General features: G+C 39.0%; 1 protein-coding gene across 4 annotated transcripts in view; it reads right to left on the bottom strand.

Annotated features, from left to right (window-relative positions):
- Positions 1–15,246, bottom strand: part of MYO16 (myosin XVI) — a 711,002-nt gene that overhangs the window by 536,381 nt on the left and 159,375 nt on the right. For all 4 annotated transcript variants that reach the window (XR_008538898.2, XM_054665553.2, XM_054665554.2 and 1 more), the window contains exon 2: positions 10,753–11,016. Coding sequence is in view for 3 of the 4 variants with exons in the window: in XM_024348340.3 (XP_024204108.3) it covers positions 10,753–11,016 (264 nt within the window). In the remaining variant the exon portion in view is untranslated. The remainder of the gene's footprint in view (positions 1–10,752; positions 11,017–15,246) is intronic.

Raw genomic sequence — 15,246 nt, 5'->3', positions numbered from 1 at the left:
ATCACATCCAGTAATGTTCATTTAAAAATGCGTATATGGATCCAGGCTTGGTCATGTTCCTAGTAGATTTGACGGATTCTAAAGGTGGCAGGGTTCTGATTTCAATTTCTGAGGTGTCAGCTTAAATCCGCTTATCGAGCAATGCATTTTCAAACTGCCAATTTATGTAGCTGGTTGTGGGAGGTCAGGGAGAGAGGATAAAGCTGCATCCAATAAAACGCCATCACCACCCCTGTGGAAACAGTGCCAGCCCAGATGGGTCACACTCATAAAAACAGCACTCACTAAATGCTAGTTGTGAAAATTATAACAGGCTCCTTCTATCTTTACACCCTAGATACTAGGAGATAATTTTTTTAAAATAAGCTTACTTGATAACCAACTACTGTGGAATTTTAACTTCTGAGACAATCTAGTAAATACAAGGAAACAGCTGGACTAAATAATCACAATTAAATGGGCAGTCTTATTTCACTTTTTTATGTGTAAAACACTTAAGGCATATATGAAATTTGTTCTTTGACCTCAGCTTACACTTTTGGGAATGGGGTACATAGGGGAGAGAAAGCTTGGTCCTAAAGATTTACCTACGAACTTCTAAATGAAGAGATGTCCAGCCTATCAATGAATACATCATCCAATGTATATTGATCATTAACATATTTTAGGCATCTATTTAGAGGGCTCTGAATGACATGCAGACAGTTGATATTTCCTGTAGATTATTCAGAAGAGGTAAAGCCATCAATACTTTACAAAATTGCACCAAAAATCAAAGTGACTTCAAGGCTTCTGTCCTGGAAGACCAGGGGAGTGATGGCAACATCAATGGAGAATCACAGAGGAAGTTTTGGTTTGGGAAGAAGATGAGGGTGGATATATTCAGCTTTGAACACGACAATTAATAAAGGCAACATCATCAGAAAAGTTAAGACTGGAACTCAGGAAAAAGGTCTCGATACAGATTTAGGATAATTAGAGTGGGTGAGGTCGATGCAATGGGGGAAAATGAGATCTTCCAGGGAAGATAGGTAGAAAGAGAGTTAGAATCAGAGTCTGAGATCAATAGAAGAGGTAACCAACTAAGGAAGCTGGTACAAGGATCTGAGGAGTAGGAGAAGAAAACAGAGGTATCCCAGTGTTACATTTTGATATTTTTCAATTTTCCTAATAGATTACTTAGAATTTTGTGATAAAATGGACATATAAATAAAGTATGATATTATAGTTCTGTAAATATTCTTACAAGTTCTTTGTGTGACTGGACTGAAACAGGCCCTTAGTAAACATTTGGCATATTAAGTAGTAAATAAATAACATTGCTTTTGAAAAAAAAAAGGAAGAATAACAGGGAGGGATTGATCAGGGAAAGAAGATGGAAAACCCCAAATCATAAAGAATACTTCTCCTGGCCTTTGGACATTCCCTTGACAGCAGGCAGAGAGCTCCACTAGAAAGCAGGAATAAAGAATTTCAAATGGCAAGGAAGGTAAATCAACCTGTGAAGATAAGTTTCTCTAACTATACCAAATAAATCACTTTTGCAGTATGATGTTGTCTACAAAAACATGGTCTCTCCGTATTTCAAAATAATAAGAGCTATCTATGACAAACCCACAGCCAATATCATACGGAATGGGCAAAAACTGGAAGCATTCCCTTTGAAAACTGGCACAAGACAGGGATGCCCTCTCTCACCACTCCTATTCAACATAGTGTTGGAAGTTCTGGCCAGGGCAATTAGGCAGGAGAAGGAAATAAAGGGTATTCAATTAGGAAAAGAGGAAGTCAAATTGTCCCTGTTTGCAGACGACATGATTGTATATCTAGAAACCCCATTGTCTCAGCCCAAAATCTCCTTAAGCTGATAAGCAACTTCAGCAAAGTCTCAGGATACAAAATCAATGTACAAAAATCACAGGCATTCTTATACACCAATAACAGACAAACAGAGAACCAAATCATGAGTGAACTCCCATTCACAATTGCTTCAAAGAGAATAAAATACTTAGGAATCCAACTTACAAGGGATGTGAAGGACCTCTTCAAGGAGAACTACAAACCACTGCTCAACGAAATAAAAGAGGATACAAACAAATGGAAGAACATTCCATGCTCATGGGTAGGAAGAATCAATATCGTGAAAATGGCCATACTGCCCAAGGTAATTTACAGATTCAATGCCATCCCCATCAAGCTACCAATGACTTTCTTCACAGAATTGGAAAAAACTACTTTAAAGTTCATATGGAACCAAAAAAGAGCCCGCATCACCAAGTCAATCCTAAGCCAAAAGAACAAAGCTGGAGGCATCACACTACCTGACTTCAAACTATACTACAAGGCTACAGTAACCAAAACAGCATGGTGCTGGTACCAAAACAGAGATATAGATCAATGGAACAGAACAGAGCCCTCAGAAATAATGCCGCATATCTACAACTATCTGATCTTTGACAAACCTGAGAAAAACAAGCAATGGGGAAAGGATTCCCTATTTAATAAATGGTGCTGGGAAAACTGGCTAGCCATATGTAGAAAGCTGAAACTGGATCCCTTCCTCACACCTTATACAAAAATCAATTCAAGATGGATTAAAGACTTAAACATTAGACCTAAAACCATAAAAACCCTAGAAGAAAACCTAGGCATTACCATTCAGGACATAGGCATGGGCAAGGACTTCATGTCTAAAACACCAAAAGCAATGGCAACAAAAGACAAAATTGACAAATGGGATCTAATTAAACTAAAGAGCTTCCGCACAGCAAAAGAAACTACCATCAGAGTGAACAGGCAACCTACAAAATGGGAGAAAATTTTCAGAACCTACTTATCTGGCAAAGGGCTAATATCCAGAATCTACAAAGAACTCAAACTAATTTACAAGAAAAAAACAACCCCATCAAAAAGTGGGCGAAGGACATGAACAGACACTTCTCAAAAGAAGACATTTATGCAGCCAAAAACCACATGAAAAAATGCTTATCATCACTGGCCATCAGAGAAATGCAAATCAAAACCACAATGAGATACCATCTCACACCAGTTAGAATGGCAATCATTAAAAAGTCAGGAAACAACAGGTGCTGGAGAGGATGTGGAGAAATATGAACTTTTACACTGTTGGTGGGACTGTAAACTAGTTCAACCATTGTGGAAGTCAGTGTGGCGATTCCTCAGGGATCTAGAACTGGAGATACCATTTGACCCAGCCATCCCATTACTGGGTATATACCCAAAGGACTATAAATCATGCTGTTATAAAGACACATGCACACGTATGTTTATTGCGGCATTATTCACAATAGCAAAGACTTGGAACCAACCCAAATGTCCAACAATGATAGACTGGATTAAGAAAATGTGGCACATATACACCATGGAATACTATGCAGCCATAAAAAATGATGAGTTCATGTCCTTTGTAGGGACATGGATGAAATTGGAAATCATCATTCTCAGTAAACTATCGCAAGAACAAAAAACCAAACACCGCATATTCTCACTCATAGGTGGGGATTGAACAATGAGATCACATGGACACAGGAAGGGGAATATCACACTCTGGGGACTGTTGTGGGGTGGGGGGAGGGGGGAGGGATAGCATCGGGAGATATACCTAATGCTAGATGACGAGTTAGTGGGTGCAGCGCACCAGCATGGCACATGTATACATATGTAACTAACCTGCACAATGTGCACATGTACCCTAAAACTTAAAGTATATAAAAAAAAAATCTGCCATTAAAAAACAAACAAACATGGTCTCTCAACTCAGGAAGCCCTGAGGTAGCAGTTTCTTCTTCAAAGGCTCCATTGCTTCACCCACCAAGTGGGGTGCACGACCTACCTACTTTCAATAGCATATGTACGTACTACATATGTTATTGAAAGGAGTAAGTCAAGGCATGTAAAGCTCGGAGAGTGCAGAACATACCTGCAAGGCACCAGATAATAACATCAGCAGTTACTTTTAATGGAAACACATTGTGGACTAATTAGTACGAAGCAATATTTGGGAGTGGCAATTCCAATAGGGGAATTCACATTCCTTCTTAAATTTTCCCTATGTACTTCCTCTCTGATTTTTAAGTCACCCACTCACTCTATTTCTCTATCTCTCTCTCCCTCAGACTTCCCTTTTCTTTCATGTGGTGTAACTCAAATAGAGTTGAATTAACAGCCTTAAAACAAAATTTAGGACAGTTTTCCTTTTAGAGGGAAAAAGAGTTGTTGAACACATTTTAGATTGATGCAGCATATTAAAATGACAAATTGCACACTGAAATATCACCAACTCCCAGAAGAGAACAATAAAAACATCAAAGACACTAAATTTACACTGACAAAAAAATATATTTATAAAGCAAAAAAAATCCTGAATTACTTTTAAATGACATACTATAAACCTTAACATGAAAAAAACCACAGACATATTGTCCTTTGAAAAAGTATATTTGATTCTTTATACTCAGCCAGCCAATAAAAGTACTTGGAAATAAGAGATAAAATTTCATACAAATACACAATCTGCAAGTTTAAACAATAATTTAAATGGAAACTTTTTTCTTATGGCAATTTTTTTTTTACTTTCTCAACTGCATAAACAAGTGCATTTGACTATTTCAATAGCTTAAAGATAAATAAAAATATCACCACTATGAAGTGAAAACTTTTTCTTATGTGCATTTTTGGGAGAAGTAATACATACGCTAGAGACGTTATACTGTTTCTAAAGAGATTACTTTCATTTGCAATCCAAATTTCTTAAATTGTAAGAAATTCATATTTTTCCCCTAGCACAGTGAGGTATATGAGTACTCATGAGGGTATTTCCAAGGTAGATGAGAAACTCAAGGGAAGTAATATATGTATATCCATTATTTTATACTTGGGTCAGCTCCAAGTACCAAATAAATATGCCCTATTACAGATTAAATGTCCCTTTCCCTCAAAAATCATACGTAGAAGCCCTAACCCTCATGTGATGGTATTAGGAGTTGTAGCCTTTGGGAGGGAATTAGGTTCGATGAGTTTATGAGATGAAGTCCCATGATAAGATTAGTGCTCTTAAAAGAAGAGAAATCAGAGCTTCCTCTTCACCATGTGAGGACACAGCAAGAAGGTGGCTGTCAGCAAGCCGGGTACCTTGATCTTGGACTTCCCTGTCTTCAGAACTGTGAGAAATAAATGTCTGCTGTGTAAGCCGTTTAGTCTATGATATTTTGATGTAGCAGACTGAGCTGAACAGACACCCTCTAGAGCCAAATATTTTAATTTTTACATTGCAATAATGCATTTGAAATTATAATAATTGTTACATATTCAGACTCTTTCATTGAGTTCTAGGAGTCAACTATTTCTTCATCATTTGATGCTGAAGATGACCTTCACTATAGTCCATCACTTTTGCTTCCGTTAGTAATGGAAACTATTCACTAAAAGAGATGAAATTATATAGGTTGCCTTGCTGAGGATGTTTCCCTCTGATATCTTCAGAAATTTTTGTGTTATTTCTCTCACAAGGCATTAACAATATAGCATATAGGAAGGGTGTATACAGTTTGCTGTGTACACAGAGAAAGCATGCAAAACACATTGTGTGTGTGCACATGTGTATGTTTGTGTGTGGGTGATTATTTTTGTCTGCTTCCTGTTGTTCCTATCACTTTGAGCTCCTTAACATAATCATTACACCATGCAAAATGTGAGACTTTTCTATCCAGTCCTTTCTCTTCTTTGCCATTCAAAAAAGAAACACACAAAAGAGCAATTTCTTAAATAAAATAAAACACAACTAAAAGTTAATCATGTATTAATTCAAATAAAAAATTACTCTCTGCTTCTTTTGAATTGAAAAATCAGATCTGACTGCTTGCTTAGATTTTAGTGTCTTTATACCAATATTCATAATATAAACAAACTGCTATACATAATACACTTATCCATTTATTACACTTAAAAATACATGTTAAGAAAGCCTTGCCAGGCGTCTGTGGTTATCAACAGATTTTAATTATGTAACAAATATTGACTGCCTATTGATAAGATTATATTATATTCCACCAAAATGGCATCCATATATACATGTGAAATAATTTCTGGGAAGGCAAATTAAGGACAGATGTATTCTAAAAACTATAGGAAGTTTCAGGATGGGAAACTCTTCATGTCCTAAGAACAAGGACAAAGGAGCAGTGAGTCCATGCCAAACCATTACTGAAACTCTTGAATCACATTTGATCCTTCTTTGTAGTTCTTATTTTTTATATCTTTTTTTCTATAGGTCCCATTTAAAAATATACAGTATTTGCCTTGATCCATTTGTTCTCCCATACTTGCATGTTCCCTTCTTTGCTTTACTTTCAGTTCATTTTCCACACCCTCACTGTTAGCCAAGGGCCATGGTTCTTTCATTGATTAGTACCAAAACCAGGAGGAGAATAACCACAGGTTCATACCACATCTGCCATTCTCTAGATCAGAAGTTTTCAGCTCTCTCTGTACTCCATAGTCTCCTAGGCACCATTAAAAACCATCCTGGCCCCACATAAGACTGATTACATCAGCATCTTTATGGGCAGGTCCTAGACATGGAAATTAAAAAATAAAATCTTCCCAGGTGATTCTGTTATACAGCCAGGATTGAGAATGACTGCTAGAGGTGATCCCAGCTGAAGCCAAGCCCATCCAGTGGGCAGCTGAACTCATCACAGTATGCATGTGCACAGGCTTGCTCCATCAATTGCCTTCTCTTACTCTAGTGTCACCAGATTTTCCCTCTCACATGAATTATTTTTATTTTATTTTTAATTTTACTTCAAGTTCTGGGATACATGTGCAGAAAGTGCAGGTTTGTTACATAGGTATACATATGCCATGGTGGTTTGCTGCACCTATCAACCCATCATCTAGGTTTTAAGCCCCATGTACATTAGGTGTTTGTCCTAATGCTCTCCCTCCCATTACCCCTCATCCTCCGACAGGCCCCGGTGTGTGATGTTCCCCTCCCTGTGTCCGTGTGTTCTCATTGTTCAACTCCCACTTATGAGTGACAACATGTGGTGTTTGGTTTTCTGTTCCTGTGTTAGTTTGCTGAGAATGATGGTTTCCAGCTTTATCCATGTCCCTGCAAAGGACATGAACTCATTCTATTTTCTGGCTGCATAGTATTCCATGGTGTATATGTACCACATTTAATATCCAGAATCTACAAGGAACTTAAACAAATTTACAATAAAAAACAACCCAATCAACAAATGGGTGAGGGATATGAACAGACACTTCTCAATAGAAGACATTTATGTGGCCTACAAAGCTCATCATCACTGGTCATTAGAGAAATGCAAATGAATTATTTTTATCAGCACATACACTTGCTGTTAATTCTCCCATCATTAAAAAAAGCTCTTAATGTCTGTTCCCTCTTCAGCCATCTTTCCATTTCTCTCCTCTTTACAGAAACCTCCTTTAAAGAGCTCTTTATACTTTCTGTGTCCATTCCTGTTTTCCTACTCTGTACAGAACCTAATCCATTAAAATTCTTGCTCCCAACAAGTCAAGAAAACTAATCACCTCCATACTCCTAAATGCAATGGTCAGTTCTCAGGCTTCCTCCTGCTTGACCAATAAAAATTTCTCCTCCTTGAAAACTCATCTTGGCTCCCAAGAAAGCACCCTCCCTCATTTTCATCCTTTCTTCCTGGTCATTCCTTGTGGTTGGACCTCATTTCACTGAATTCTTAATATTGGAATTCCTTGGGACTCAGTTCTTAGACTTCGTATCGTTTTACCTAAACTCTTTCTCTACGTCACTTTAACTACTTTTGGGGTTTTCGGTATCATCTATACACTCATGAGTTTTCAATTTACGTCTCCAGCCAGGATGCCACCCCATCTCATTCACAACTTCTAGAGGCACTCCTACTGTGGCTAATGGCATTTCATTCTTCTAGTTGTTGAGGCCCCAAAAGCTTGATGTTATCCTGGAATTCTCACTCCCTGTAGTAGGGAGCATTTTGGCTGTCCCGATTTCACCCACTGGAGTTACACCTGTGGCTATGCAAGATGATGTGGAGAAAGGGATGCATGGTTACTAGTGAGCTGCCTCTGGAACAGGAGGTGAACCTGCATAGCCCAGGAGAGCCCAGTGTCATCACATAGGCCCCTAAAGGTGCAAGAGGGAGGCAGAAGATTCAGTCAGATACAAGGATGGACAAAGAAACAGGCAAACTGAAGCATGAGAAGGAGCACTGTCCCTGCCCCGTATCCATCACTGTTGATGTTGGAGACGGAGGAGGGGGCTCTGATCCAAGGAAGGCAGGTGGCCTCTGGAAGCTGGAATTGTTGAACCAGTGCTGATGACACCTTGTTTTCATCTCACCGAAGCCCATACCTCACCTCTGACCTACAGAACTGTAAGGTAATACTTATGCTGTTTGCCACTATTAAATTTGTGATAATTTGTTTTGGTAGCAATAGAAAATCAATACACTCCCTATAGCCAGGTAATCAGCATTTCCTGTCAGCTCTATCCTAAAAATAAATCCTAAAATTGACTATTTCTCACCACACCCTTGCTCCACTTGGGTCCAAGCCACCATCATCTCTCGCCTAGCTTGCCACCAGAAACTAGGTTGCATAGTTTCACACCTACAACATCTGCTTAGAAAGCATTAATTCAGATTGTATGACATGAATGTTTGGGGAAACGTAACTTATATAATAACTGCTTCTTGGCTTTTTAGTTAGTAATTTACTACTATGAGTTTTCTTTTAACCCTAACCTAAACATAATGGTGCACTGTAGATATTTGGTACAAGAAATTCTAAAACATTTCCAATACATTAAAAGAAGTGTTTTTGAGACAGGGTCTTGCTCTGTTGCACAGATTGGAGTGCAGGTCACCATCATGGCTCATTATAGCCTTAACCCCCAGGCTTAAACACTCCTCTCACCTCAGCTCCTTGAGTAGCTGGGCGTGCACCACCAGGTCCAGCTAATTTTAAAAAATATTTTGTAAAGATGGGGTCTTGCTATGTTGCCCAGGCTTGTCTCAAACTCCTGGCCTCAGGGAGAGTCTTCCACCTATGCCCCCCAAAGTGTTGGGATTATAGGTATGAGCCACCATACCTGGCACCAATTATTTTTTGTGTTTTGTTACTTTTAAATCAAAATAGGGCTTAAATTTTAAGATCTGCTTTCTTATTTAAGTTTGTTGTAACAACTACTGTGTGTTGAACAAGAGCCAATCACTTTACTCTCTTTTGCTCAATGCTGCTGGAAGGTATGAGATAGGCAGGAGGGAGCAACGACCCTAATGGACATTCTCCCTACCTTCGATGTGCTCACAGACTCACAGAGGAGATGGCCATTCAATGAACAGCCATAGGTGAGAAGAGAATAATAAAATGAAAGGTCAGAGTGCTCCAGACAGCTTTCCAGAAAATATGATACAATGGCTGAATTTCAGTTCCTTCATGGGTAAAGTAAGTGGATCACACCAAATGTTTTTAGGTACTTTCCAGCTCAAAGATTCACTGTTACTGTCATTGCAGTTTAAGACAAAAAAAAAAAAAAAAAATCAGAAATTTTCAGAGTATTACAGTTTAACTAGAAAAAGCCCACACAAAACCATGAAAAAAATGACTTGAGTCTTCTTACCATGTATAACTATTATTGTATATAATGTGCTATAGGTTTTCTTAGCTATAGATCCACAATCCCCATTTGAAAGCCTTCAAAGCACATATGTTATTGAATTTGTTATTTTTCCAAACTGAACAGGTTATAAACCATAAGTAGGTCAGTGAAAGTTTTGCCACTAAATGACCTATCAAAATAACGGCTTCGGAGCTTTTTGGATTTCAAATTGTGAGTAATGAATTGTGAAGATGCTCATTTTAGATTCATTCAAATACTGATTTGAGAGCCAGTCAAGGTAAATTGATTTATATCTGTTTCTTTGAAGCCTTGTACAATTACAACAATTACATCCAGAGCTGGAACATTTATCTCACATTTGAACTTGGGAAAGTGGGTTCTATGTAGGAAAACAGAAAAATTCACATACAAGAATATATAAAAAGTGAAAAAATGTAACAGTCTTGTGAAGACAATTGAGATTTGCATTGGGTAATCTTAGAAAAACGTGATACCACAAGCCAAACAACTTTAAGAGAGAAAGAAATTGACTCCTGAGAGTAGGGGAAAGTGACATTACTGCTGCATCTATCAAAGCATGAGCTAAGGATGAACAAATTCCATAGCCCCAAATCATCATCAGGAAAAACAATTCTCTGTAATTCCTGCACTCTGGGAGGCTGAGGCTGGAGGACTGCTCGAGCTCTGGAGTTCGAGACCAGCCTGGTCAACATAGTGGGACCCTGTCTCTATAAAAATTTTCTAAATAGAAAAAAAAATTCATGGATAAAAGTTTCCCTAACAATTAGAATTAAACAATTTGAAAGGAACTCACTTGCTTTACTGATAGCTAATTCTTTAAAAAAAAAAATACAATCTCACCACAATTTTTACATTTTTTTATCGTACTAGGTGGTAGGACTTTTAATGATGTTCTTTGCAAGGAGCATTTTTTTCTTGAATAATACAAACAGTTAAAAGATAGTAGCCTCCAATATTTAAAAGGACTTTTCTGCCCCATCTCTCCATCAAAAAAACAACAAACCAACAAAAATCAATCATGAAAAATCACATCAGAAAACGGGTCCTTCTTTCTTATCATGTACCTTCTTTGTCATTGTGGTGGATAATCGCGTCCTGTAGCATGTCCGTGAGGTTGAAGTGAACTTTCGGATTCTTCGCATGCTTCAGCCTTTTCAGGAACCCTTCCTGCTTCTGAAAAGCCTTCTCGCGCTCATAGTAGGCTTTGATTTGCTCACAGCGCATGCGCTTCACTAGACGCTGCCGTTGGCCAAGGGGAAGGGACTCTAGCAAGCACTGGTCGATTTCCATCTCATGGGATCGAAAAACGTTACATAGCTGAAAGCAACCTGGAAGAAATGCAAGGGGAGCGTCACCAGACCTATTATTATAACCACTATAAGTGTGCACCACAGCACACTTGATTTTATATTGTCCATTGCACAGGTCATAAATGCAACAATTCTCCTTGCACTTGATATTGCAAATCCAAAGCCCTTTTTATAGATTGGGGAAAAATAGTTCGTGTGTTTCTCAAGATTCTGTGGTAATGAAACAAATGATGGAATTAGACATGCATATGTAGTTAAGCTCAACACAGTTACTAACCATCCATCTCTTCCTGTTTCTTTCAATCCATCCCAAAAGCCTCCAGATTTCATCACTGTGTCAAGTTCCTTCCAATTGAGTAATACTAATTTTGCATGTTAAATGTTGGCATAAAATCATTCCAACTTTTTCAGAACAACCTAATAGATTTGCTTTTGCATATCATGATGACTAATCATGACGCTGTTAATTTAATGTAATAGAATATATATGCTGCCAAGTATACTGGCTGAAGCCTGTAATCCCAGTGCTTTGAGAGGTTGAGACGGGAGGATCACTTGAAGCCAGGAGTTTAAGACTTGCCTGGGCAACATAGGAAGACCCCATCTCTCCAAAAATAAGTAAATAAATAAATAAATAAATAAATAAATAATAAACTTTTAAGTTAGCTAGGCATGGTGGTATGTGGCTGCAGCCCCGACTACTTGGAGGCTGAGGTGGGGGATCGCATAAGCCCAGGAGTTTAAGGTTCCAGTGAGCTAGGATTGCACCACTGCACTCCAGTCTGGGCAACAGAGTGCGGAAAAAAGGAGAATATATGTGCTATCAACTCCTGATATGATACAGTGGACATTTTTCATTAATTTATTGCTAAACTCTTTTTCTCATCATCAGTGACATTCATTTCCAAGAAACCTGTGGTTAAGTATAAAGACTGAGGGTTGGCACAGAGATATTTCTCAAAATTGTGGAGAGAATTTTGGCTGCTACGGTTCTTGTTTTATTTATATAGTGATTAACAAACTGAATTCCCATTTCTGAAACTTAAAATATCCCCCTCGTTTCAAAAGGCTACTTCCTATAAACTCCAGTCAAAGCACCTGTAATGGAATTGTACAAACACTTATATTTACCACCAGGTTAAAATTTTACTATTGGCAGAAAATCAATGTTAAAGCATTAAAAATTCTAGAAGCTGGCTTGCAAACACAGATTCAGATGTGTTTATATATTCTTAAGCTATTTATGATATCAGGTCTCAAGGAGGTTAAAGTAACTATGCTTGCACAAAATGTGGTTGATCATATGCCATATCCGAGAAGATTATATACTAAGGGTATAGTTCATCTTTGGAAAGATGCCCTGGTCCTTTGAAGGAACAACAAGTCATGACAACACTATTTCCACTTCTGTTTCTTGTGACACTTTCCAAGTCTTTATTCTCACAGCCCCCAGGTGCACCAGCATAAACATCCCTGTTTAGCATATAAAGAAAACCAAGTTGAGAGAGGTTGTGACTTGTCTAAGATTAAAGAGGCAATTAGACAAACAGAATAAAAAATGCTCCATAGAGAAGAAACAAACCAAAGCACCATGATTCTCTAATGCCAGGTATTGAATATATAAGTACTTTTACATAAGATGTAGGAAGAAAAAGAAGCCATGTGGGGGGATTTTGTGTTCATTTATTTGCATTTGACAGAAGCTATACGTTTTAGTATCATATATTTTCATAAGACTCTTCATAAGTATTCATAAAAGTGATGAGAGAAATATCAACTAACTATACATAAAATATTCCCTGTCCAGTAACCTAAACGCAAATAGACAACAGTGGTTCTGAAATGATGACAAATTGCTCCGGAGTACACTTATTTGATAAAAGCTATGATCACTGCCAGAAACAGATTGTATGAGGAAGCTCATTAATAAAGAACCATAAATGTCTTCTGCTTTCACATCTGTGTAGAAAACTGCACAGGGCTTGATTGATTGACTTTGATACTTGTGACACTTTGACTTCTATGACTTTCCTGGCTTGTCATTAGGTGCCCAGGGGATCAACAGGGCCACAGAAAAAAGCCTAAAGAATTAAAACAAATAACATTGCAGAGTGCCATGTGTTGATTAGCCAGCAGTTGATGGCTGAGGATAATCGAATAAACACAGCAGTCCTCTAGTTTGTAACTCTTAAGAAGCGTCTCTTGGTGAAATTTTCAATTAACTTTTAAGAAATCCACAGTGACAGATCATGATTCATTGAGTTATCCCTCACAGGCTGTCAAGAGGGAATGTAGAGGGTGGCTCTTAAATTAATTTTCTTATTTTCCTTTATGATTTGGAAAACTCAAAGACCATAATTGTTAAATTTTAAATCCATTCATGTCTCAAATCTTGTGTTAAATAATTCCCCATGTTTTGATCTAAAACATTAGTTTATAAATTGATTCTTTTGTAATCTGAAAATTTATTGGGCATTTTGACTTTCTTTTAATCTAAGTCCAAGTGCGTCAGCTGTGTCATGTATGTATATGTCTATGAATCGATAAGATATATAATATGACCAGTTGATCTCAAAAAAAAAAATAAAGAAAGAATCTATAAGATAACACAGGGATTCAGGGGATCATGGTGGACAGGAGGCAGGACTGGATTGCAGCTGCGGACAGAGCAGCATGTAGAGGCTTGCATTGTGAATTTTAGCTCCAGATTGACTTCAAGAAGAAACCAGCAATCCCGAGAGGACCCACAGATCCTCTGAAAGAAGTGGACTGCTCCTGCACAACCTGGGAGAAACCTCAAATACTATGAGTGCCCCAACTGCAGAAGTGGGAAAGAGAGACCCTCCTCTCCCAGACACACACCCCTACTGGAGAAGGTGAAGGTCTGTCTGTGGGAGAAGTTTCCAACTTTACCTGGGGCTGAGTCAAGTTAGAGAGCTGAGCAAAATACATGGGTAGAGGAAGCAGCAGAAAGGTCCTGGGAGCTCACTGTGTCCCCAAGCAGCCCATTCCTGCCTGGCACCACAGGGATTCATTGGGAGGGTGGCCAGAGGGAGAAGGAATTCTCTAGCTGAACTTTGTAACATTTTTGAACAGGATGAGAAGCATCCTGGCCAGAACTCAGGGGAGAGTGTGAATCAGGCATGCAGACTTCACAGGCAGGGAAAGAACTAAAGCCCTTTTCTCTTGCAGCTGGAAGTTGGATAGCCTTGGGCAAGTTTTCAAACCCATCTTGCCCTCCACCTGGGAACAGACTTAGGGCTGTTGGTTTGTGGGGCACGGTGGGAGTGAGATCGGCCCTTAGGTTTGCCTGGCCCATGACTGCCGGCTTTCCCCCAGTTCCCTGACAACCTGCATGACTCAACAGAGGCAGCCATAATCCTCCTAGGTACACAACTCCAGTGACCTGGGAATCTCACCAGCATCCCCCAAAGCAGCCACAGCAAGACCCAACGAAGGAGAGTCTAAGCTCAGTCACACCTAGCCTTGTTCCCACTTAATGGTCCTTCCCTATCCACCCTGGTAGTGGCAAACAAAGGGCATTAATCTTGGAAGTTCTAGGGTTCTGTCCACTGCCAGTCCCTCTCCACACTACTACAGCTGATGCTTTCTGGAAAATGCCACCTCCTGGCAGGAGGCCAACCAGCACAAAAATAGAACATTAAACCACCAAAGCTAAGGACACTTATGCAGTCCACTGCAGCCTTCACCACCTCCACCACAACAGGTACTGGTATCCACGGCTGAGAGACACATAGACGATTTATGTAACAGGACTCTGTGCAGACAACCCCCAGTACCAGCCTGGAGCTGGGTAGACTCACTGGGTGGCTAGACCCAGAAGAGAGACAACAATGACTGCAGTTTGGCTCACAGGAAGTCACATCCATAGGAAAATGGGGAGAGTACTACATCAAAGGAACACCCCATAGGACAGAAGAATCTGAACAACAGCCTTCAGCCCTAGACCTTTCCTCTGACAGAGCCTACCCAAATGAGAAGGAACCAGAAAACCAACCCTGGTAATATGACAAAACAAGGCTCTTCAACATCCCAAAAAAATCACGTTAGTTCATCAGTAATAGATCCAAACCAAGATGAAGTCTCTGATTTACCTGAAAAAGAAATCAGAAGGATAGTTATTAAACTAATCAGGGAGAGACCAGAGAAAGTCAAAGCCCAATGCAAGGAAATCCAAAAACTGATATAAGAAATGAAAGGGGAAATATTCATGAAAATAGATAGCTT

Source organism: Pan troglodytes, chromosome 14 (assembly GCF_028858775.2).
Source record: "Pan troglodytes isolate AG18354 chromosome 14, NHGRI_mPanTro3-v2.0_pri, whole genome shotgun sequence".
Lineage (NCBI taxonomy): Eukaryota > Metazoa > Chordata > Mammalia > Primates > Hominidae > Pan > Pan troglodytes.
The sequence above is the reverse complement of the archived record's forward strand: the minus strand, read 5'-3'. Positions and strand labels throughout refer to the sequence as shown.